At 41.6% G+C, this 24,552-nt stretch overlaps 2 protein-coding genes across 8 annotated transcripts in view; both read right to left on the minus strand.

Annotated features, from left to right (window-relative positions):
• Positions 1-742: 742 nt before the first annotated feature.
• On the minus strand, positions 743-9,763 carry LOC117742526 (zinc finger protein ubi-d4-like). 3 transcript variants are annotated; one of them, XM_034549979.1, is made up of 11 exons: positions 9,647-9,763; positions 8,061-8,221; positions 7,508-7,606; positions 7,170-7,348; positions 6,991-7,083; positions 6,833-6,911; positions 4,330-4,467; positions 4,081-4,212; positions 3,875-3,987; positions 3,714-3,795; positions 743-3,388 (listed from the first exon to the last, which is right to left on the minus strand). In XM_034549979.1, the coding sequence occupies exons 1-11, from the start codon at positions 9,676-9,678 to the stop codon at positions 3,312-3,314; spliced, it is 1,185 nt and encodes a 394-aa protein (XP_034405870.1). In that variant the 5' UTR covers positions 9,679-9,763; the 3' UTR covers positions 743-3,311. The 3 variants fall into 3 exon arrangements, with proteins under 3 accessions (XP_034405870.1, XP_034405871.1, XP_034405869.1); XM_034549980.1 differs by lacking the exon at positions 9,647-9,763 and adding an exon at positions 9,450-9,640 and having other exon boundaries at positions 7,499-7,606; XM_034549978.1 differs by having other exon boundaries at positions 744-3,388; positions 7,499-7,606.
• A 1,859-nt stretch (positions 9,764-11,622) lies between these two features.
• The window catches only part of LOC117742938 (spectrin beta chain, non-erythrocytic 1), a 35,537-nt gene continuing 22,607 nt past the window's right edge, over positions 11,623-24,552 (minus strand). For 2 of the 5 annotated variants that reach the window (XM_034550610.1, XM_034550612.1), the window contains 22 exons: positions 23,920-24,456; positions 23,132-23,334; positions 22,956-23,046; positions 22,572-22,718; positions 22,130-22,393; positions 21,702-21,926; positions 21,509-21,598; positions 21,059-21,337; positions 20,826-20,956; positions 20,521-20,725; positions 20,028-20,402; positions 19,687-19,931; positions 19,444-19,582; positions 19,205-19,289; positions 18,558-18,754; positions 18,256-18,380; positions 18,069-18,144; positions 17,226-17,303; positions 16,056-16,228; positions 15,728-15,901; positions 15,508-15,550; positions 11,623-15,391 (listed from right to left, as the gene is read on the minus strand). In XM_034550610.1, coding sequence (XP_034406501.1) covers positions 15,179-15,391; positions 15,508-15,550; positions 15,728-15,901; positions 16,056-16,228; positions 17,226-17,303; positions 18,069-18,144; positions 18,256-18,380; positions 18,558-18,754; positions 19,205-19,289; positions 19,444-19,582; positions 19,687-19,931; positions 20,028-20,402; positions 20,521-20,725; positions 20,826-20,956; positions 21,059-21,337; positions 21,509-21,598; positions 21,702-21,926; positions 22,130-22,393; positions 22,572-22,718; positions 22,956-23,046; positions 23,132-23,334; positions 23,920-24,456 — 4,095 coding nt within the window. In that variant the 3' untranslated portion in view covers positions 11,623-15,178. The remainder of the gene's footprint in view (positions 15,392-15,507; positions 15,551-15,727; positions 15,902-16,055; positions 16,229-17,225; positions 17,304-18,068; positions 18,145-18,255; positions 18,381-18,557; positions 18,755-19,204; positions 19,290-19,443; positions 19,583-19,686; positions 19,932-20,027; positions 20,403-20,520; positions 20,726-20,825; positions 20,957-21,058; positions 21,338-21,508; positions 21,599-21,701; positions 21,927-22,129; positions 22,394-22,571; positions 22,719-22,955; positions 23,047-23,131; positions 23,335-23,919; positions 24,457-24,552) is intronic. The other 3 variants (XM_034550613.1, XM_034550614.1, XM_034550611.1) reach the window with 2 other exon arrangements.

The following is a 24,552-nucleotide window of genomic DNA, read 5'->3' on the forward strand; positions in this document are numbered from 1 at the left end:
CAGTCCTAGTTCGTGATAATCCTTGGACTACTGTATCAATGCTACATAATCCCAATAGACAGAATGAATGAGTGACTAACCTAATATGAGGCATAGTTTATCAAAGTGCAATGTGCTCTCAAACATTTGATGGGGCCCCTGGAGGGGACATGAAATGCATGCATTACATTTTAATCTATAATCTTTCAATCCTTAAGATGTTACACACTACTTACTATAAAACGTCATAGTATAGTAGGTAAGTATGGTATAGTTTGGCATGCTCATAAGAAAAGATGAACACATTGACAACTTTTAATTATTGATAACTGTAGTCCATAACCTTGTGATCTGAACATTGACTTTTTGATCTTTCATCTCTGACATCAATGAACCGACCACATGACCATCGTCACACGGTGATACTGTTATAAATGTGTTGGCCATAATTATGGTAAGATATATTTTATTGTTTTCCATAATGCAAGCTAATACAGTGCATTCAGAAAGTATTCAGACCAGGGCTGCATAATTAATCAAACTAATTAATATGGACTGTTGCCATTTTAAAATCACAGGAGTGTTAATGGTTAAAGGCAAAATGTGTCAAAATACCATTTTAAAGACATCCTGGCCAACATGTTGGTACAAATCCCCACAAAAAATCATTTGTATATTTTTCAATGAAAATAAGAATTGTAAAGATCATTTCCTCCAATACTAAAAACCAGTCGAAATAATCACATTTAGCGTTGTTTTCCTAAATAGTTTTTATTTTTTTTACATTTTGATAAAAAGAAAAATCACATTAATACAAGTAATCATAACTGAATATTTTGTTCCTCCTTAATGCACTGCAGGTGCTGAACAGAAGCCTGAGAATGGAGTCTTGGAGCTCAGTCATTTTTAGCCACTAATTAAACAACATCAAATTGTATAGCATTGATGCGGTGATCATTTACAAAAAGGGCGACAATGTGCTTATGAGATTGTCAATATTTTCATTATCCCAAGTCATAACTTTCTCAAATGTTAATTGAGGAAGAGGAAAAAGAATAGCGGCAGGTTATAAGGCCTAGTATTTTATTTCCTGAAGACAAATGTCGCACAATAAAACATTCCATCACAATCCAAAGATAATTGACCTATGCAGACCTGTGACCTTGGTGACCTTGGTTTGAACTTTTGTCCTGATGAACAATTCTCTCCCAAAGCTCGAGACTAGAAAACCCTAATCTGAGATATATGTAGACGTGTATAAAAATATACTATGACCGCAACAGTTGGACTTCCCTCTTGTTCGTGGCCGTGAGTGCAGCCTCGAAGGCCGACACTGGGTCCGTCCTCACTGAACCTCCCAGTGTGAAAGCTGCAGCCCCAGAATGAGGCTCCAGTCACTTCCTGGGCGTTGCTGCTCGTTTGGAGCTTTGGAAGAGAGCAGCACAGGTGACACCTGGATCACAGGATTAACTAGAGGGCAAATTCCACTGTATCCCAAATGTCCCACACATCAAGTACGCAAACATCCTCCATGAGTACAAAAACAACCAGCTAAATATTCTAGTAGCAACCCACTGTCTCTACATAACCAAGTTCAAACGTGATGAGAAAATAAACCAACTTATACTTGTGTAGTAATTGTTAGTGGGCTATTGAAACGACATGATAGCTTGGTTAATTGATATTACGCCACTTCTCAACCCCCTGCCGGCCTAACGCTGAGACAAATACGTAGCATATGAGTGCAGATTATTATGGAGCATGCACTTATTTACCTGTAGAATATGCAGTTATTGAAGCAGACAGTGCAGATGTCAATACATGTGTCCCTCTGCCTTTGTCCCATCTATCAACAGCATGTTTCAACCCTTTAAATACTGTTTGAGGTAAAGTAACCAGACCTTTTCTTTTTGCATCGCCACAGAAGGGAAACCATTGCATAATAAAACTATGAAAGCGGTGACAAAAAGAACAGTTATTCATAGGACTATACAAATACACGTAATCTCTTTTTACAATATGGAGTCATCCATATTTGTTGCCACAGTCCCCTCCCTATCTGTAATAGCATTTTCTGAGAAAGAAAATGTGCAGAATCCACATTATCTGCCAACAGAGCTTAAACACTCTGCCATGAATCCCTGTCATCCCAGCCTCCTACAGGAGCTCTTATATTGCTTTTATATTGTCATTAAGTGACCATTTACAAGTAGTCCTCAATTACATTAAAATAATCTAATGGGGTCACAACATCAACACATACTGTATATAGTGCTGATGAGCAAACTGCTAAAACACAGCAACAGAGGCTTTTTATCCCTTTTACTGTCTGATAATGCAGGTAGGATTTGTTTTTTGATTTGACTGGAATAACCATCATCACCCGTCTAACATGGGCCAGGTGTGCCGTTTGAAGACAGTCGTTCAGTCCAATATAAGAAGACCAGGGTAAAAAGCTCACATTTTAGTCAAAAAGGCCCCAAAGCCTGAACAAAACATGCACATTGTTATGAAACGCATCCTCTGAGCTGCGTAATCAGCCACAAGCGCACAGGAGTCCACAACCAGACTGAAGTCTGGGCTGCCATCCCTCGAGTCCCTCAGCCTTTGGAGCCACTTTGACGAGCAAGTAAGGGTTTCTATTCATAGTTCCTGATTTGTTTGAAGTTTCTGTGGCCAGCGGCAGCGGATAAGATGCTAAATCCTTAACAGTCTCAGCAGATCCTTTTGACTATCAAGAGAATTCCCCCAATATCAGCAGTGCCATTAAAGAACATGTGGCTGTGGATATTTTCTTGATGAAATGGGCACTAATAAAATTTTTTAAAAAAAGACCATTGCATTACCATTTTTTTGTTCCTGTCCAAATTGTACATACTTAACACTTATATACCATAGAAATATATAAATATTATAAAATCTATTTTTACGATTAGCAAGCACTGGCATGCTACTTGATACAGACAAGCTCTATTTCCACTCGAGTCATAAAATCAGTACACTGCAGGATACAGAAGGTTTGAGCAAACCGAGTCGGTTTGGGAGGTCAGATTTCGTCTATTTATGCAGCAAAATTCAGTACTGCCCAAATTGGCTATGTAGAAAAGAAATGAAAGTACAAATCAATGGGGCTGTATCTGAGCTTGGTACTGTTTAACAGTCATATCTGAAGCTAAGTTTTGGTGAGGGAAGCAACCCTTTTCACAATGTGTCTGCTCTGAACACTCCCTTTGAGCTCAGCTCGTCAGAGGTGCTTATGTTTGATAAAGAAGGATAAACCATACTGCTGCAGGACGGTTGAGTGATGATTGTGTGCACAGGGGAGGCAGCCATCACGACGGTGGGGCGTTCTGGTATATGGATGCCTTGTCTTTCAAAAGGTCCAGACATAAATGACAGCTCCAGCTCCCTGAGTGCCAAAATAACAGAGAAAAATTGATTAATGTCAGAGACGTTTAAATGTCCACGAGCCTAAAGAAAGCGTGTTGATTTATGCTTTAGTCGTACCAGATTTACATATAAATACATGTTTGACACTTTTATACTAGTTTGAACATCAAACAAATACTTTAATTAGCTTTTTTTTAAACAGAAAAACAGGTTTTTATTTATCAAGTTATGCTAACAAAAAATAGTGACTTGGCATTGTTATCAACACTTATCATAACGCCACCAGCATCAACATTGTTTCCGTTGATTCCTACGAGAACCCAATACACAGGTAGTGGTCTTACCCTCTGGAGGTTCAGCCATTTGTGGGTTGAGACAATACATGTGATAGCCTCTATCACAGTCATCACAAAACAGAAGCTGATCCTGGAAGAACAAGAACACATTGTACGTCAGACACCAGCTTTCTACAATACATAAAGTATCTGAATGCAAGTAAACGTACGTCGTTCTCTGAGGTGCCGCACATGTTGCAACACTTGCACTCTATGCACTGCCAGTGGTACGTCTTCACAGCAGCCATCATTACAGGAGTGAACTGCAGGCAGGAGGGGTGGCCTGCGTGTAAAATAATGTTTATTATAGCCATCACCTCGCCGCACAGATTTCCTGTTGCTACCCTGTTGCAGCAACCTGTTGTCTCCAACGTACCCGAGCGTCCGCAGTCGGCGCAGGACACCAGCTCCTCTGACTGGCCAGTCTTGTGATTGGTTTTGGAGTCTCCCAGGCAGAAATCACAATATTTATTAGGTAATGCGAGACCATCTGGGCCTTTCTTGGGAGCTGAGAAACAAAATGAAAACACCCAAAGAACGTCAGTGTCTAAACAGTCCAGTTCTACATAGACATCGGCAATCCAATGGCGAAATCTCTGAGGACAGTGAAAGATTTGACTCTTACTTTTCGGCTCATCGGGCAGCGGCACTGCAGGCTTGTTGACCTCCAGCTCTTCCTTCTCCTCACCCTCCTCCTCAGCCAGGTGGGAGTGGGCGTAATGGTAGCTCAGACCGGGACGGTTCTTGTAGCGCTTCCCACAGACTGCCACCAAAACCAGAAAACACAACGTGTATGAAAACAAAGAATAGAGGGTAAAGAAAAGAGTAAAGCCCATGTCAGTGGAAAGATAAAAGGAACAACTTTCTTTGTCCAGAGTGTTGTATTTAGTGTCTTTTATGATGATACAATGACTGTGGGGGGCATTTTCTGAGGATTTTGTGAATCTGACAGAAACTGTATTTAAGCATGCTCTAGTCAGGGACCAGGACATCTATACAACAGTAAACAACTAAAATGATTTATTTAGTACTTATTCCATCCCGATACCTAAACTTGAGTATCAGCCGATACCAGTGCATCTTCATCATTAGTAGTATTTTTTGTATACTATTAACCCTGTATGAATGTGATATAATTGCTATCATTGTTGTATGGCCTGGCTCAGGTAAACGCTTTGTAAAACATATACAAAATACATACAGAGAATACCATATAACTTTCTTTTATTAACTCTAGGAATAGAACCTTTAATTAATTAAATTAAGGTTCAGCCATAGAAAATTAAACTCAACAAATAAATTGTTTAACTGTTGGGATTTTCAAGTTTGAAATGTTCCGACTGAACCGTCAGCAGATTTGCATTATGGGTAATGTTGCATTGGAGAAAGGAAGAAGAATGTCACAACAATGTTGCTGAATATTTTTAACTGTCCATTGTGAGCCCGAAAATGTTATAGACAACGCAATAAATAAATCAGTTCTCTTTTAAAACAGATGGTCGTATAATTTAATACACTTCATTGGCTTTGATGTGATGTAGCTTAAATCACTTAAAGACCCAACCTATTTCTGTGATGTTCAGCTTTTTGTTTCGGATCTGTCTCACCACCGTGACATGATGCATTAGCAATGTAATTAGAGGGAAAGATGAAGAATGACGAGGCAGTTTATGAATATGAGAAACATGCTCTGAGGCATGCGTCATCGCGTCCTCTGAGCTGGAGCTCTGCGGCAGCCGTGTGTTCTGGCACAGCATTGAGACCTCACCACTGTCATAACCACACATCCGCTGATCTTCACAACAATAATGTCAACTTCTTCTACTGACAAGTTAAATTGAAATAAACTAGAAAGTGAAATCGCATTGTCATATTTCACTTCATACATACATCTCTTTCAAAATTACATAAGTTAGTTGACATTAAAAATGTATTAATTAAAATGTTTAAAAATGTAATACTGATGTTTATGACCTGAATTTATATTGTATTCATCAGTGGGGTAAGAAAAGCCACTTGGGATTGCGTACAGAGGCTTTACTGACTTTGTGAAGGACAAAGTTGCCATTGTGTGTAGCCATCGTCACAGGGGGTGTGTGAGGTTTGTCACAAGATAACAAAACTTCTTCTTTCACTTCCATACTTTCTCTCATTTTCATTTCCCTTAAAAGCCAATGTCACATTTATTTAACCGTCATCTAAAAGGAGTGATTAGTCTTCATCTCAAAATTGCTAAAGACACAGCGAGTCACATGCAACGGGATCGTGTGGAGTGGTAGAAAAACAAGTAAAAGAGGCATCCAACGGACTCAAAACCAAAGCAATGTTCACTCCAGGGAACATGGGATGAGACTGTACAGGGTGCAGAGGTGGTGAAGAGGAATAAAGGGAAAAAACCTAATGCAGTCAAATTGCACACACCAAGAAGAGAGAGAGAGCAAAGGAGCAGCAGGAGGATCCAGCTTCTGGTTTATCTAAATCTATGGGACAACCAGGGTCAGATTGAGGGGGAAAACAATAGTTTCATGGACTACAGCTAATCTTTTGTAAACTGAGTCATATATTCGACCAATTGTAGACTACAGTTTAAATGGGGTGTAAAATAACATGGTCTTGATCTTTTCCAAATGTAGTTAATTACATTGAAGTAAATTGTGTAGAAAAAAATCATTTATGACACGGAGAGAAAATCTATTTGGTGACGTGGACAGAAAATAAAAAAACAGGCATTGAAGACAAAAGACAAGGCAGACAAGGGTAAAAAAAGGAATGAGAGAAATATACCTCTTTCAGAAGGTTTTGAAATATGCTTTTGTTTGATAGTGTCTGAAAGAGAGAAGAGAAGGAGAAGAGAGAGCACAGACAGAGACTCAGAGAAATAGGCTCATAGACTGACAGAGGATCCGTCAGTCTGCAGCTGAAAGTGAAATGTTTAAGGAAAAGAAAAAGGAGAAAAGAAAACATCAAGCAGTACATCTACATAGCCCGGTAACACCAAATAAGTGGAAGAACCCCCCCCCCCTGCCTGTGGAAAGATTTGCAATGCAAGTTCAAGAAATGTATGATATCATGACGACAAACAAAAAAAATATGAGTACACATGCTCTACTCTACCCATCAGGACTCACTGTCACAGGCGTACGGCTTGTCTCGGTCCTCCAGTGCCGCTGTATCCAGCTTTTTCCTGGTACTGCCCACTCCTCGACCCTGAGGACACAGGCATCATCAGTCAACAGACAGGCCGGGACACACTCAAAGAGCTGGGATGAACTTTCGATGTAGTTACCTTCCCTTTTCCCTTCCCTCTTCTTTTAGGCGTGTCTTCCTCATAGTCTTCATCATCCAGATCGTCCAGGAAGTCATCGGGCTCAAGGATTCTCTATGTTGAGGCATTGAAAACATTTTTAAAAAGTTAAAGATTTTTAAAAGACTTCAAATATATCTTATGGTGAAAAAAAAAAGAACCTTTCTAATCCGTGGAGCAGGGTTCAGGCCACCGGTGAAGTCACTAGGGTTTGAATCCTCTTCAGACCCTCGGAGCTCTTGGGTGGTCCGTTTTTCCATGGAGTCCCCCTTCAGCAGGGCCTCCAGGCTGCTGCCATCCGCTGATAACAGAGCATCCTTCTTCAGTCCTACATCTATTTCTATGAACAAAACACAAACACATTCAGTTTTTGCAACAGCACAGTGTTCCTAGTTCAATTTTTCTTAAATGTCAGGAAAACAGACTTTTGTAGCTTTTCTTTAAGGTTGACAGAATAACAGAGAGTGAGCTGAGCTCAATGATGTGATACCTGACTTGCCAGGAGGGAAGATAAGCCGAGGGTCCTCTTGAGGATGAGATCGCCTTTTCTTTCTCCACCTCCTGGATGGGTAAGTGTAGAGCTGCCCTGGTGCCATGCCTGAGGGATCAGAGCAAACCCGTCTATATAACACTGAACCTATATTAAATACATTTGTTAAAGCTCGTTAGCGTGATTGGCATCCTCATTTAAAGCCAAGACGGCACTGCTAAAGGAGCCCAGTCTAGTACTTTGGCTACCGAGGTGTTTTTCCCTCGGATTGATCTGACTGACGAGCTCTTGTTCAGCCCCGTCCTTTTCGCTTCGCTGACATCACCCACGGGCACATTTGATATTGTATAAATATATTGGGTTTATTCTCTTTGCCGAAGTATGCCAAGATATCGGCGGAAACAGCTAACACTCGTAAAACAAGTTTTAGCCTAAGAATGGTCCTTCAACCGAGACCCCAGTCTTGTAATAGCGCTCAACCAATCCAACTGAGTAAAGCAACATTTAAATCCTATCGGGGGCAATGGTGCGTTTGAAGCACACTACGGGTTGTGTCTCTCACCTGGTCCCCTGTGTCTCTTTTCCATCCAAATGTAGCAGTTGCTCTGAGCCACACCGGTCTGAGAGTCGAGGAACGGCATTCGGACACTCCTCTCCGCACAGAGCCTGGCATTGTAGTTATGGCATTGCTCCATGGCGTCTCTGTAGTACTGCTCTCCCAACCTGACGCCACAAACCAGAGCCGGATGCTTGTTACAAGATAAATCAGCAAGTGGGTATTTCAAAACCAGTGCAGTCTTATTTTAAACTTGTTAACCTCCCTGTCAGTTTAGTTAAAAGCCTGTTCTCTTACTCTGTTGAGCTGCCACCTGAGAAAGACGGCTCACTCATGGGACAGTCTTTTGTACTTTAGACTAACGCGGTATTGAGTGCAGCAACAGGTGCTCTTTTGTTGGCACATCAACAACAAAGAGTGTGGTAGTCAGTCAGAATTGTGCTGTGTTTTCAACATAAATATACACAAACAGCGCTGTGCGCTTATTCCCTTGTAGGAAAGCTAAAGGGCTGCATCTCTTCCAAGTGAGACAAACAGACTTATGTAAAACCTTTATGACAGATCTCATGATATTATTCAGTCAATCGTAAAGATGTAATAATGTAGTATATTGTGGTAAATTGATCTGTGTTGCCCATCTGCTATTTTGTCAAGACTAGATCAGAAACATGGAAAATAGTTCCAAACAAACAGTGACTGTTTATCTAATTAATAAAACATTTAAAAAAATTGCTGTGTGTGAATATTTCTCATTTCAACAACGGGAATATTCTTTGATACATTATTTTCAGAAGTGTTTCCTAGTTATGTACTTTGAGCTTCAAGACGGAATTGAATTGATGAGTTGGCACACGTCTATATAAATAACCATTGGAGAAGTTAAAATAATAAAAGTTCAGAAGAAACTAATCTTCACACATCTAGCAAGGGGTCAGGTAAGCGTCACCATGGTAACTTAGGACCTAGCTAAAAGCTTGTACTTGCCGTAAAACGTTTAAAATCAACCGAGACAAAGTTAACGGAAATTGCAGCACGGTTTACCACAGCTAAACTGTTATAACCTCCAGAGTAACTTTATTAGAAGTGTGATAGCTACAGTGACTTTAGCTCGCTGCCCAGGGCCACCAGTCTTTCATTCATTCTGGACCTTTGGCCCGTCGCCACAGCACCCTGAGAGCACCCTGTGCTCACAACGTCGGCCACAGCTCGTTAGCGCGTGAGCCACCTAGCTGCGACACTTCACTGACGTTAGCACCGCGCTAGCTGTCGGGCCGGCAAGACACAAGCAGCCACATTATCCCCATAAATACATTTATGATCAGACTGACGCATGTTATATTACATTGACTCGTGATTAGTGTTTCAGAAACATCATCTGCGTGTCTGCTAACTTACACTTCCATTCCAGGATGTGAACACACACACGACGGTCCGACGCTGGCTAACCTTACTAAGTCAGCGGAAACGGTGGTAAGCTAGCTCGTGACACGGTCCTACGGTCATTGGGTGTATGAACATACATTTGTTCGGATGTGACCGCGGTGTGAGTCAGCCGGTTGGGCGTAAGGTGTGTAGAAAAGTCCAACACTTACAGTTTGACAACATTCTCAACAACAGCTGCCATCTTGCTTTGGTAGACGGGAAAAGTGGCTGCGCCTGTGTATGCCCTGCGTCGGGACTTGTAGGCAGACGAAGCGGTGACGTGACGCATAGCGCCTCTTATTGAGGCGTTGTGGTCTTGCAGAAACTGTTACCAAATTATATGGACAAATTATTGGTAAAGGCTACACTTCAATCATGTCACAACTCCTAGTTATGGTTTATCTGAAACATTCCCCTGTGAATTTGTACTAACTGCTTGTGGCCTCACATTTATAATTATTCACACCTAAATACTTTTAATTAGTGGACTCCTTGTTTTGAACTGCTGCAAGACGGTTTCCTCCACCCTTCTCAATATAAACTTTGAGATTATAATTTTTTTTCTGAGGTCTTTGACCACCATTCTCATAACCTCAGGTTTCTCTCAACTCTGAGGTTTGCTCCTTTCTCATCCACCGATTCATCATAAACTTACTGTATGTTAGTCATCATTTGATCATCCTTGACCTCATTTTCTGCAGTTCCATTAGTAATATAATTCGTAATGACTACACTGCAGCAACATCCTTTACACCCACACAACTATATTTCACATGCACTGTAGACAATATGAAGACGGAGCAGAATGATAACACTTTATTTTTAAATTAAGATCCCATTCTGCTTTCAAGTATTGTTGACATAGTTTTATGAATTTACTTGCACCAACAGATGTTTGGATGGGTGATAAAACCCAAGGATTCTCACTAAGTGTCCTTTAACTTGTCATCTTCCTGTAGTGTATCAAACTGCTGTATTGTTTTTATGAGAAATGCTATATAGAGGAAATTAATTCTTCCCCTCGTTACAAATCTAAATATATATCATGCAGAACAGTACATTGTTGTCATCGATGTTACTTTTTATTGTTTTAATATAAAAAGTTCAACAATATAATTGAAAGTTAAAACCTGTGTTTGTTATGTTTGATTAAAAAACAACTACTTTATCATCTTAATGTTGCCCATTTGGTCTCCAGGGGAACTCCACTAGTTTCACACACAAGGTTTGTGTATTTGTCATGGGGAGTATGACTTATTCTGTGAAAATATCTGTATAATGTCTTCTGGAATGAGCTTTCCAAAATATGAAAAACAGATATCCCTGCCTAACAAAAAGGGGTTGAAAGAGGTTCCCATTAAGGAGACAAGAGGCTACTGAAAGACACTATTAAGTTGCGTTATGGACAATGTAAGATTTAAATATCAGGATTTCTCTGACGTTATTTTTTAACCTATAGCTCTTATGAGTCCCTCAACTTTACAGAAGTGCCTTATCGCGTAATTCCAGTATGGCATGCCACCTACACATCCTTTTAGTAACTCTGCTTCCTCCCCGGAGTCTTTGTGACACGTCTCATAGGGTCCATTGGACCTGGAGGTGTCTGATGCCTGGTGAGCCGGCCTCCCGCGTTGGCCCTGCTGATGCCCCGCCCCCCCTCCTCTCTACCTCCTTCTGTTTCATGGATTGGAGGTCCATTCATACATTGTCATATTCATGTGATGTGTTTATGTAACTTTGTAAATGCTGTTCATTCTGTACACATGACATCTATTGCTTCTGTCCATCCGGGGAGAGGGATCCTCCTCTGTTGCTCTCCTGAAGGTTTCTTCCCTTTTTTCCTGTGAAAGGTTATTTTTGGGGAGTTTTTCCTGATCCAATGTGAGGTCCTGGGACAGGGATGTCGTATGTGTACAGATTGTAAAGCCCTCTGAGGCAAATTTGTAATTTGTGATATTGGGCTATACAAAATAAACTGAATCGAATTGAATTTTAGTCCCAACACTGGCACCCGGGAGAAGGTGTTCTGTAAAACAATAGAGTTTACTGTGAAAACGTGACTCTCTTGAGCACCGAATAGAATAACAGCTGGAGCAGTTGATAACCTTTTTATAAAAAAAGAAATAAACCCCAAACAATATCATGATTTTGATTAAACCATGTTTTATTATTCCTAATATTAGATGTAGATACACAAGTCAACAAACATTATTTTCGATTTGTAATGAAAATGCTCCACAGCACACTGACATCGTGTGGAAGTGTCTGGTATCACAGACACGTACCTGAAAATGGACAGCAGTTATACTTTTTGCAATAAGTTGCATTAGTAACAGTAGTAGTAATAGTAACAACAGTAGCAATACTGATTATAATAGCAATTAATAATAGTAGTGGTATTAACAACTCTGAATTACAGAGGAAGGAACAGACATTTGTCAAAAATAATGAGAAATGAAGGTAGGAGGACAGGCTTATCAAATGCTGCAAGACAGACCACTGGATGAAAAAACACAAGCTCCCACTAGACAGCAAGTATCCTGCCTTTAAAAAAAAAAAAAAAGGAAGCTCAAATTGTCACCAGTCTGTTTTCACCCATGTCAAATACTTAACAAGTAAAAGTTGTTGTTTTTCTTCATGAAGTACAAGTTTGTACAAGTACTCTTTGACATGAATAATACCCCACTTCTCATGTTCTGGTCAAAGCTCACCAGTAGCACAATGCTATTTTAAAAAGGATGCCATATTCAACATCGAATCACAGCCAGCTGAGGACATATCCACAAAACTGGATTGCCAGGGTCATTCTGCTTTAAAATTATACAGTGTTAATGTGCGAGTGTGTGTGAAAGTGGAAGTTTGTGTACAGAATGTCACGTATGCGAAATACTTTTGCTTCTCATGACCAATTTGGCCAAACTAATTTGAATCATTCACATTCAAATGAGCCGATAAGAAAATACACTGTGTGACCTTTAAACATCGAGACCCCAACATCAACTGAACGCTGTGTCCGATGTCCAGCGCAGAGAAAAGGAAGCAATGATCACTATAAACAGCCCAGCAGCCACTGGGGAGGAATGACTCCTCCATTCGAAATTGTGCACAATGTACTCAACTGCATTGGCTCACTTATGTATGCAATGACCTTATTGACTTGGTTCCCAGTTGGTAGCTTTGTTTAAGGCTACTTAAACTGGGAGCAGGGTCGCCCACCGGAGACAGAATCCCCCCCGACAGAGACAAGGCAGGCAGTTTGAGAGCGTTTGGACCAGAGGGTCCACTTCTCAGTCGGCTCAAAGTGGGTGTTCAGATATTTCTCATCTCTGGCTTCGGGGGTCTTTGAACAATAGACCACTGGTTCCACATTCCTTTGGGACCGCAAGATAAGGCCAACCTGTTTATTCCCAGCTGTTTGTGTTGTCACTACATTTTGTTGTGACATTTCTGTGCACGTATGAGACCTCCAAGGCATGGTATACACATCCAGGCAATTACCAGCTCTAAAGAGTTACTTTCAAGGTGGAATCAATTACAAAATAATTACTTGCAACCTACTTGAAATAAATCTCTTGAATTCAGAATTGTTGTCCCGTAACTTCCTGTGGCATTTTGGCAGTTAGAACGGTTAAATTAAAACTTGGATTTAAGTGACCGACTATAATAACAACGAATTTATATAAAATTCCACTACTGCCTACAGTCTCACAACATACTGTTAAAGTCTTTATCATTTCAAACATGTAACGTATTTGAGGAAAATAATAAACGCCTATCATATTTGTACATTAGCTATATTGGATTGCCATGATCTTGTTTCAGATTACTGTAAATGCCAATTACACATAATGAGTTGCTCTCCAACCCTGAATATGAAGTGATGTCATGTTTTCAGAGTACATCCACACGGAAGAGAATAGATGGCCATGATGACGCACATACAAGTATAAACCTACATGAAGTCATGCCACATATGCAAGAGCACAAAGCTCGTCTGAGAGACAATTTAGGACTCTTCCCTCTCTGCCAGTTAGTGAGAAAAGCTTTCCATGATTCCTGCAACGCATGTTGTACCTGCATACATAATCCACTGGCATACATTAGGTCATTGCCACAGGGCACATTTTCTAAAACATTCCTGTCTTCGTACGACGAAAGCTTCCTTTAAGACTGTTCGAATGGAGGGTGGGTTTGTAAAAAGGGGTTCAGTGTATATGTAGTGGGTTCAAGTAAGGCTCAATACACCCGTCTGTCATGTAGCACATAAACCGCATTCTTCCCTGCCGAGCCAATATCCCATCCCTTAATGAGACCCGTCCTGTTGACCCGCTGACCCGCTGGCTGCCACAGAGAATGTGCTTCAGCTTTGTATCTACAAACAGCCCCCACGCCATCACACCAGTAGAGAGAGAACAGATATAGATATTAGAAGACTAAAACAAAAATAATTAAACCGTCTTGTGAAACTTCATTGGTGATGTCAGCTGACATGATAAAAACCAGAAGCGAAGAAAATCTAATTTTATGAAATCATTCCAGTAATAGTATTTTGTGTCTGGTTTCGTCTGCATTTGCGTACCAAAAAGCAGCATTCATAACATAAACGTGCAAAGTCCACAGCACCACAACTCACACGCACCCACGCACACGCACACACACTAGAAAACTAATCTTCTCTGCTTTGTACAGAAAAAAATAAATGTTGAAAATCAAGCAGAAAAGACCAAATACAGGCAAAATTAGAGACAAAATAAAAAATAAAACCACTTATTAAATATATATATATATTATTTTCCCAATGAAAATTGTGATCACTTACTGCACACTTCTAAAATTTAATGAGCTTTATTTTTTTCTCAAAACACCTCATCAACTGTCATTCCTAAAAAACAAAATATTACATACAAGGGCAAGCCCAACATTCTGCACTAATTTAACCAAATGTGTTTCTCTCCACAACATTAATCAAGATTATCTAATGGCAAATTAATTAGCTTGTTTTCTCAAACCAGCAATAGCAAAAGATAAATAATAATAATAATAATAATAATTATAGCAAAAATAATCGGTCAGGTTAATGACATCAATACCAAGAACAGAAAAAGAGACTGATGTGATGCTCCCAAACAGAGAGTGCTTTAAATCAGGGAAATAAAACCCAGTGCACCCCAGTGGAAAGCCACCATCCATTTTTATTAGTGACACGGCATGAAAACGGCTCCGCGAGTCAAGACTCGTACTTACTTACTGAGGCCTTTGTATTCCTCGCAGAACATTGGCCATTGATGAAAAGTCTCCACCACAACCCAGTCAAGACTCACTGAAGAGAACATATTCATTCTCAAGGTGGGACGTTTTGGTGGATTGAAACTGAACTGGTCCTGAATCCATACTAATGCCACCCACAGCTGTTAAGCTCTTTGCCTGGATTTGGATGAGGGCTTTCATTGTCGGGTGCAGCTAAATGTGAAATATGAAATCGGGTGAACGAAAAGGTAAATGACAGATAAAAATGGGCGAGGGAGAGAATGAGAGAAAGAAAAGAAAAAGTTCTCGGTAAGCCACATACAGTAGCCGTTGACACATTCCTCGGGGTCTGCACTGAGCAGTGTGTTTGCGTTACCTGTCTGTACTTTGCTTTCTGACTGCTTCAGTTTGTTGAAATTTAGACACATGTTGTTTCCAGCGATAACACAAGTGTTTTATTTTTTCTTGCCAAAGAAGCTGAACCTCTTCTCACGGTCCTTCTCTTTCCCGTCTTTGTTGCGCATGGTAACACCTCCGGCTTCACCTGAGCTGGGGGAGATGGGCGGCATCGTCATGGCACGGCTGAGGGCCCGTGGACCGACTGGCGAGTCTGCTGATCCTGTTGGAATGGCGCTGAGGATGGAACGGATCCAGGAGCTCATCTCAGCCTGTAAACAAAACAGCAAACATGTGTTATACTTTAAGATCATCAAGCATAGTCACAGCACACACACATAATTTGTATTTAACTACTTATAGATAGTAAATCTGTTTGACATCTTACCTCATCCTTTGCCTGAAACAGGTACTCTTTTCCATCCCCTAGCCTGCAGACAGTGTTGATGATGTAAACCATTATTCAAATATAAGCTATAAAGTCTACATCTCACTATTTCACCATCTTAGTATTTCATCGCCTCTCATTTTATTCATGAAATCCAACGGGGTGAAAAACATACTCGATCGGGAATCCTTGTTCCTAGTTTAATTGCCTCTATTCTCACCTGAGCTTGAAGACAAATTTCCTCTTCTTATAGTCGTTTGCTACCTCACACACAGCCTCTCCCAGGCTGATGGGTACCTCTCCGTGGTATGGAATACCATTGCTAGCGCTCTTGCCGTCTTTATAGAAACCAAGACTTCCTTTTCTTAGGACACAGTACACGTTCTGCCAGGACCTACAGGAACAAAGAAAGAGGCAGTTAAAAGGCGTTTTGACAGATTAACACACAGAAATTAAGTTTTTCAATCTTTTTGAAGTGAAATCCAAGTCTTCATTGTCTTGGCTCTCCGATGACTATTTAAATGCACTTGACCGATGACAACACTCACCTGCTAGGCGCCTTTTTGCTGTGGGACTCCATCTCCTGTTTTCGATTGAGCATCCCCTCCATGGTATCTGGCTCTGCTCCACCCCTGCCCGGTAACGTGGCAGAAGGCTCAAGGCGAGAGGATGCCAGCCCACTGTCCCTGCCTGGTCCGTTCACCGACTCCGTCTCAGAGCCCTGTGGTTCAAACCAGAACATGAATGGTTGCGAGGAGGTAGAAAAACATTAGACTGGATGGAAGCAGCGAGCAGCGAAGCAGCCATGTGTGAAAAGTCATGATGACGCTTGTTTTTGTCGGCACTGTATGATTACCTGAAATAACAGTGTAGCGTGGGTCCACATAAACACACAGTGCACTGCTATACAATCAAAATAACCAGGCATGAATGCATGCTACACTGAACATGGATAGTAAAAAATACAAATGCACTGAGGCAACCTGATATATACTTTTTGATTGCAACAGAGGCAGATACCAATTTGTAATGTAAACATTACTATTCTCAAGATAATCTTTGCCTCTTCAGTCAAGTCTCTAAAATCAATAATCATTGCAACGCACAAACACAGACAAAAACGGAAACATAAACACACAATTACAGTTCAACGCTGAAAAGTCTTAAACCATTCACATCTGTTAGATTAAGTATTCTAGATTTTATTTACTTTATGAATCTTAAATATTAAATCCAAAGGCTGTGTGATGCCTTTTAAAGTACTGAATTGTGACAGTAAAAGAAAATATTATAAGCTGTGGAAACATTCTTGTGCCTTTTTTCTACAAAGAGTTGTTAAATGACATTCACACTCATCACAGGAAGTGTACACACTTGGGGAATTACTAGAACAAGGTACATGTAAACCAGCTCTGGACCGCTACAAGTATCACCACATTAGCACATTTACAGTAACTCTTGTCCTGGTCAATATGAGCACATGTACAACAGCAGACTGATACATGAGAACAATCTGTTCATGAATCTGCATCATGCCTTTAAACAGCAATGGGACTCATTATGAAACATGGATAAATAAAGCAATGGTTTGCATCTGTGATAGAGAACGATGGCTTCTCAACAGAAGAAAAAGAGGCACTGCAGTTGACCAGGAGCTGAGCGGAGGCTGTGACGGGGGCGAGGGGGAGCTACGAAGCTGACCACGGCTTGGTACTCACACGCTCCGGCTGCTTTGGCTTACACACACGCTTAGGCTCTGATTTCTTTCCCACTGACAACGATAGCGATAATGACTGCTGATGAAAACGCAATAAGAAATCGTTAAGAAGGCTCGTCTGTGGCAGAAACTTGAAAGTTAGAAACACTTCTCGGACTTTGTTCAGACGCACCACCATTATGATGAACAACTGTGTCAATGAACCACATTGATGAAGTTCCTTTCATTCAGAAACAGCTCCCTTTCTTTGACTGAGTCTTGGACATACGTTTACTTCTGCCTTCCACAAGGTTCTTATTTTCATCTGCCAGTGAGGATTTGCAGTAGCATAGTGTAACAGGCATGGACGTTGACATAGATGTTTCTTTCAATTAGATAATAGGAAACTCACAATATAAAAAGGGAATATGTGTCAAAAGAACACTGGTGATCAGTAGAACAGACAGAGACAGGGACACACACTTAAATACAGTGATGCATGTAGTGTAATGTAAATATAAATATAAATATAAAATGTTGCTATGTTTGTGTCAGTAATGTACCATCCTTGGATGTAGACGTGTTATGCTAACATTAATGCAAAAAACTAGTATTTATTTTTCAGATATCTGTCTATATTAAATTTTTTAACAGATTGATTGAATGAGTGAATTTCTTACAAATCCAGGTCATAATGTAGGAGATGAGGCATGAGACATGGAAAAGACATTACGGGACATTATATGCCAGAGCCCTATGGTGCAACATTTTATTGGAAACCTGAAATTCGTTTTTAAAATGACTGTTGAACCACAGACCAGAAACCCTTTAATGTTCAAAGGATTTGGATCCACAAAACACTCACCTGCGATGTGTCATTGTCGCTGTGAACTCCATTCACTGACACAGACTGATTGAGTGTAGTCTGGTCCAGACTGGTTCTGAGTGGGAGAGCGAGCGGAAAGCATGTTAATAAAATATAATAAAAACAATGTCAAATTATACTATAAATCAACACCGCTCAGCTCGACCGGAGGTCCTCTTTGGTTTACCTGGCTGCAGAGTCATGTACATGACTTTCTGTTTCAGATTGTGCCACTTCTGCTGGGGGTGGTGTAGGGGGTCGCCTTGCTCTCTCCTCTTCCTCTCGCCTCTTCTGGATCTCATGCTCCTCAAGCTGAAACATATAAAGTCAGTGGTGATAAACGTAACACCTTGTGACTAAGGGAAAAGCCATGCTCACATTAATAGAGGAGTGGTGGACATCCTCTCCCTGTATATACCAGGCCACTCAGAACTAAATCAAAACATTCTCAAATACACGGCATGTGATGGAAGTCATTTGGCTACTTACAGTCGTGAGTTTCTCCAGCAGCACAAAGCGGTCCTCCCAGGCAACAGCAAATTTCTCAAAGGCCTCGTGGCGCTTGATTAGGCTCTCTACCTCATCCACATTTGAGCCCAGCTCTGCAGCTCGCACCAGAGGTTCTTGCCCTGCCAACCAAGACTCTGCCACATAGGCATCACGTCCAAACTGCAACACCTCCAGCACTGCGAAGCAGAGATAAGGGGAGCAGAAGACAAAGAGAAAGAAAGAGAAAGAGTTAACAAATAATGGGACATTAAGAAATACAGTATTAACAGCATCAAGAGTGATTAGCAGTGAGTCAGGTACACATGTGGTCCCTTTCAGACCACAAAAAAAAGGTTAGCCCTGGCTCAACGTTTGCCACTATGCAATCACCACCAATCAAATAGGGTTAAGCACACATGCCTTACAGAATACCAGGTAGCATTTTGCCGTTTACATCACAAGTCTTGACAGGAATAAATACTGGATGCCATGATAACCTTCAAACTGGACATACCCGTTTGTATTTTATCTGCTACCTTTACCCCGGAGCAACCACAACAAAGTATCCCCCGCATGTCATTTGCCATGGCATTGTAAGATTGAATGTACCCTCATGTAGACTATAAAACATGCTTAGCAGTGCATACCAATTTGTAAATGGTCCATCTTGTCTTGCCACTTGTTGTTGATCTTTTCTCTCTTTTCCTGAAGTTGAGCCAGTTTCTCCCGGATCTGTGAGTCAAAGAACATTTAGTAACTAGAAGACACATGAAAAGATTCACTTGAAGCAATAACCCACAATTTTCCATTAAGTTTGCTCACATGTATATTAAATATGCAACAACATGACTGAAGATAACAGTGAAAGTGACCCACTGCCCAGTACCTCATCAGCTGCATAGTGATTATTGTTGATGAGAGAATTCCCCATCTCGATACAGGCAGTAAAGCTGTCTGCCCTGGTCTCAATCTCAGACTTGATGTCCTGATGATTGGCAATGACCAGCCCTGCAGAAGACACATCCCTGGGACAACAGAGATGAGAATGAGGTGAGATTTAAACATACTTGTCGCACTTATTATAACAGCATTCGTTACCGTAACTGGAAAACTTAGCAGAAAATGTCACCTGGGGCTGTCGTGTGCATCTATCTGCAGATTGACACCGTCCATCCAGAGCATCAGGTCTCGCACCATGTTGAAGAAACGGAACTTCTCCACAGTGTCCAGCAGGAGGAGCCTACGGGCCTGACCAGCCTCAAGCAGGCCCTCCCAGGCAGAAGTTACAGCATGTTCACTCCTGTTAATGTCGTCCGCCTTCTCCCCAGCATAAGCCTTCTGCAGCCGGGCTGCATCATCCTGCACTTGGTTCACCTGTGAGGTCAAAGAGGAAGAGGGGACATTCGGTTTTCTGTTCACATGGCTCTCTTGGAATCTCACATGCGAGCTCCTTATTAACAGACAGCTGACCTGTCCACTGAGGGCCTGGATGTCATTTTCGAAAGTGTTGTGTTGTCTGTGTAGATGCTGAACGGTGTTCAGATCACGGCCAAGGTCAGAAGGCAGCCCTTCCCTCTTCTCCTTAACACGCTCAAGCACCTCCATGGCATCTTGATGGAAGCGGTGCAACTCATAGGAGGCTGCTAACATTTGCGTGCGCGTGTCGATCAGCTCCAGCAGATCAGCCCAAGCCTCGTTTAACCCGTCTTTCCATTCAGCCACACTAGCGTTTTCAGGGTGACCCGACTCAATCAGGTCATCTGCAAGCCCATTCACACCATCGACACGCTCTTGGCCAATGGTGCTGGTGTCACGAGCAAACTCCCGGAACTTGTCCCTAAGCATCTGCAGAAAGAAAAAAATCAGGGCAGAAGTGGGAAACATAATTAATTTGAGCTAAATTTCCCTGAGCTCAGGGTCTCTAAAGTATGTGATTGAGAAAGAAGAAGAAAAAAAAACGTACTGTGACATGTTCATAGTCCTGTCCTAGTTCATGAGAGCCAGCAACCACCTCCCTCTCAGCAATCCACTGCTCCAGTTCATCCACCTCCCGCTTCAGCTGGGTCAGTCGCAGTCTCTCCTGAAGTCGACCGCGACGCTCCTCAGCGAGGTCTTTCAACCCGGCATACAGTTTGTCAACTTGGGCTTGCCGTAAGGTGATTCTCTCGCTGTGTTAAGACAAAAAGAGAGCAATACAGATCAGTGGGTGTACAAAGTTTGTTGACACAGTTGACACATCAACATTTAGATCCATTTGTGCGTTGTTACCTCTCCGGATGTTCACCGTTGACCATGATGCGGCTGCTGTTGGCTAGTTGGTGAATGGTTTGGGCGTAGTCTTCAAGTGCCTGTTCCAGGGTCTGGTGCTTCTTGACCATCACTAGTGCACTTTGCTCATCCTGGGAAACAAATGGGAAATGATATGGTATTTTCTCAAGACAAACAATTGTAAAAAAGCAGCACCAAGAGTAATTTTCTGTCTTATTTTGATCTCGTCTTACCTTGGCTTTTTCCTCTGACATCATGTGTAGCTCTTGTTCTCCCATCCAGGCCTCCGCCTCCGCTGCATCAGCATAGAACTGCTGAGCACGATTTGCCTCTATTAGACGGGCATGGCGCTTGTCCGTCTCGGCTATCAGCTGGTCCCAGAGGTCCCGCAGCTCAACAAGTCGCTCCTCCAGGACAGACTGTCTCTCGCCATCTACCTGGCTCTGAGTCTGGCCTCGTCTATGGATGTCATCGATGCGAGGCTGGTGGCCCTGGATCTCCTTCTGCAATGTCTAAATTCAGAAACAGAGAAGTTGGGTTGGCATTTTCTGCATCTCACATTTGTCTTAGGTGTATACTCATTGACAACGTTTTAATAATTCAGAGACGTCAATGATATCTTTATCTCCCTTTAATTACCCTGCATTACAACATTTTAAACAAAGTAATTGTATCCACTGTACCTGGTTCTTCTTGATTAGCAGCTGTACGGTGGGAAGGTCTTTTCCATGGTCTGTGGAGGCCGCCAGGGGCATCCTCTCTTTCACCCAAAGCTGAGAGAAAAGCAGACGGGTGAATAAAACATGAGCATCAGGCAAAACAGTTACACAAACGTTCACATCGAATTTATGCAATCAATTAGGTGATTCAACTCACAATTTCATCCTCCAGATCTCTGTTGAATTGATGTGCTTCTTTGGAGGCCAGTAGTCGATGTCTCCTTAGTTTGAGAGGGTCCTGAAGGTTGGAGAAGTTGTCAGTGACACGCCTTTGTTGACCATCTACCTCAGCAATTCCAGCGTCTTCCTGGGACAGGGCCAGAGCCTGAGACTGAAGGGACTCCACCTCCTTTTCTCTGACGTCCATCTGGTGCTCCAGCATCTACACAACAACAGTACAAAGATGTTAGACAGTGTCCACTTAACATTTGGCCAGTTCCACTACATACACTCAACTAAACAAATACAGGATTCATACATCTTTAGCACAATTAAAATCACAATATACGTTTCATATAAAATTAACAATATTACTTGACAGCGAAGATGGCATGTGTTGAGCTTTGCATAAACAGTGTGCTCTACCTGGTGCTTCTGGAGCAGGATGTTGACACTGGTCAAATCTTTGCCATAGTCGTCGCTATGCAGCTGACCCTCAAGGTTTTTCAGCCAGACATCCAAAGAAGAGCAGCTCTGTGTAAAGAGCTCTGCCCGGTTAGCATCGAACAAGCACTGGGCCTTGGTGCGGGTGGTGCCCTCCAGCTCCTCCCACTGACGCTGTAGGTCCTCCAGGGTCTGCTGCACCACAGGTTTTAGCTCCGGCTTCTCGGCCACCAGTGCCTGACCCTCCTGTTGGAGACAGGAAACAAAGGACAAGTTTGAATTCAGGTTAATTTTGCTTTGGTAATGTCATTCCTGGCAGATTGTCCCCAGAAAAAAATTGAACTGAAATGCAGACAATCAGGCAGATAAATGGATGTCCAACATTTAATTTGACGACAATATATATATATAAAAATGGCCACACCTTATCAATTTTGTCCAGCCAGTCTTTGTTGGAGGCCAGCTCTGCCATGAAGGCCTGATGCTTCTGCCACTTGCTGTGAAGATTTCTGGCCTCATCATAAGACATGTCCTGTGCAGTCAGCATCTTCTCATTTATCCACAATGTGAGCTACAGAAAAGAGAATAGCATTATGGATTAAGTATTATTTCTTTATATTATTAAGTGTGACGTACATTTGGGGAACGTAACATAAATAAATACAAGTGATCAACACAAATTCTATAGTTTCTTATGATTAAAGAACCCATTTCTACTCATAATTCCAGGTAACATTCACACATTTATCTCATAAGCATCTTTAATTATTTATTCATTATGATATTTTATTTATAAAATAAGGTTTACCTCCTGTCCATCTTGGAGGAAGTGCTGCAGTTCCCGGTTGTCCTTAAGCTTAGCCAGCAATTCATTTGCAGCCTCCTTATTCTTAAGATGCCTGGAGAAAATTAAGCAGAAAGCTAAATGAACATCTTTTCTTCAAATATTACACTATCAATAAATGAAATGTGGCTTGCTCGAACCTTTCCTGGATGGAATCGTCTTTTTCCTGGATCTTATCAGAGTTTGCATTGCTGTCATTAATGAGGCGCCGTCCAGCCTCCACCACACCAGTTATCTTCTCCTCACTGGCCTCCGTTGTGGTGAGGAAATCCTCATGCTTCTTAATGGCCTCCTCTGCTCCTTGAAGACTGGTGGGCATTTCTGTGTGGGACAGCACATACTCCTACACAAAGGAATGAGATTGTTTTAATACATTTGTTATGTGCAATTATCTAATGTTTTTTGTAGCCTGTTTGCTTGCTGTAAGTATTCTATCGAGATTAAAACATTTAAATACATTATAAACTGGGGATATACTAAAGAATTCAAATTAGAAAAAGATACAAATACTATTTAGCTGCAGCTGTATTTTAATCTATACTCGTAGATTGGTCCACATGTGAATAAAGTTGAATTTCCTCTTAAATAATTCTGGTGCCACTTAGAACTATGATAGTAGGTCTCCTTAAAAAAAAAAACATTGTGACAAACCTAAGCTTGGAAAATGTTTCACTACATCACTAATTAATTGAGTCTATAAATGGATTTTGCAATGAATTTTGAATTAGATGCATTACATTTCAACTCATAGTAACCCATACTCTGCTTAAAGACTTAATCCTCCACTTAAATCATGCAGTATGTCCTATATTTCAGAATTTGACATTGACTGCTGGACTGTAGACATTGACCAATAAATCAGTACGTTGATACATGATTTCCATAACTCTCTGGTACAGGCTTTAATTCCATAGTGTATTTTCCTCACCTGGCTGTTGAGGAAAGCCTCTGCCTGCTTTGCGTCTCTCAAGAAATTCTGGAAGTCAAAGGCCTGGGCCAAGAGACTGTGCCGGTTCTCCCACATGCGATGCAACTCATGCCAGCCAGTGTCCAGTGCCTGCAGTCTCTGGGCCAAGAACATGTGCTGGGCATCTGTCTGGCCTTGGGTCACCTCCTCACCGAGCGCTCGCATCTTCTCGTAGTCCTCCTTATAGTTATCCACCTCATTCTTAATACTCTCATGCTGGGTTAGCAAACTCTCAGCCTCAGGCAGAGAGGTTGGAATGTCCTCTGAGGCCACGGCTGTCTGGGTACGGGACAGCCAGGACTGAAAGTCATCCAGATCCCTGAGGAAACCCTGCAGCTTGCTGGCTTCGCCCAATGACTCCTCGCGCCGCTTCATGGTGGCGTTCAACTCCTTCCACACATCTTGAATCCCTGACAGGTGTCCTTGAATCTCTCCTGCCTGATCTGGATGTTCCATGGCCAGTTGTTCAGCCTCGTTTCTCAAGTCATCCAGTTTGCCCTGAAAGGATATGAAACATCCAGATATGATGACAAAATACCTCAACATGAAGCCCAAAATAATCATACTACTAAGTTATATTACAAAGTCTGTTCT

This window comes from Cyclopterus lumpus, chromosome 14 (assembly GCF_009769545.1).
Source record: "Cyclopterus lumpus isolate fCycLum1 chromosome 14, fCycLum1.pri, whole genome shotgun sequence".
NCBI lineage: Eukaryota > Metazoa > Chordata > Actinopteri > Perciformes > Cyclopteridae > Cyclopterus > Cyclopterus lumpus.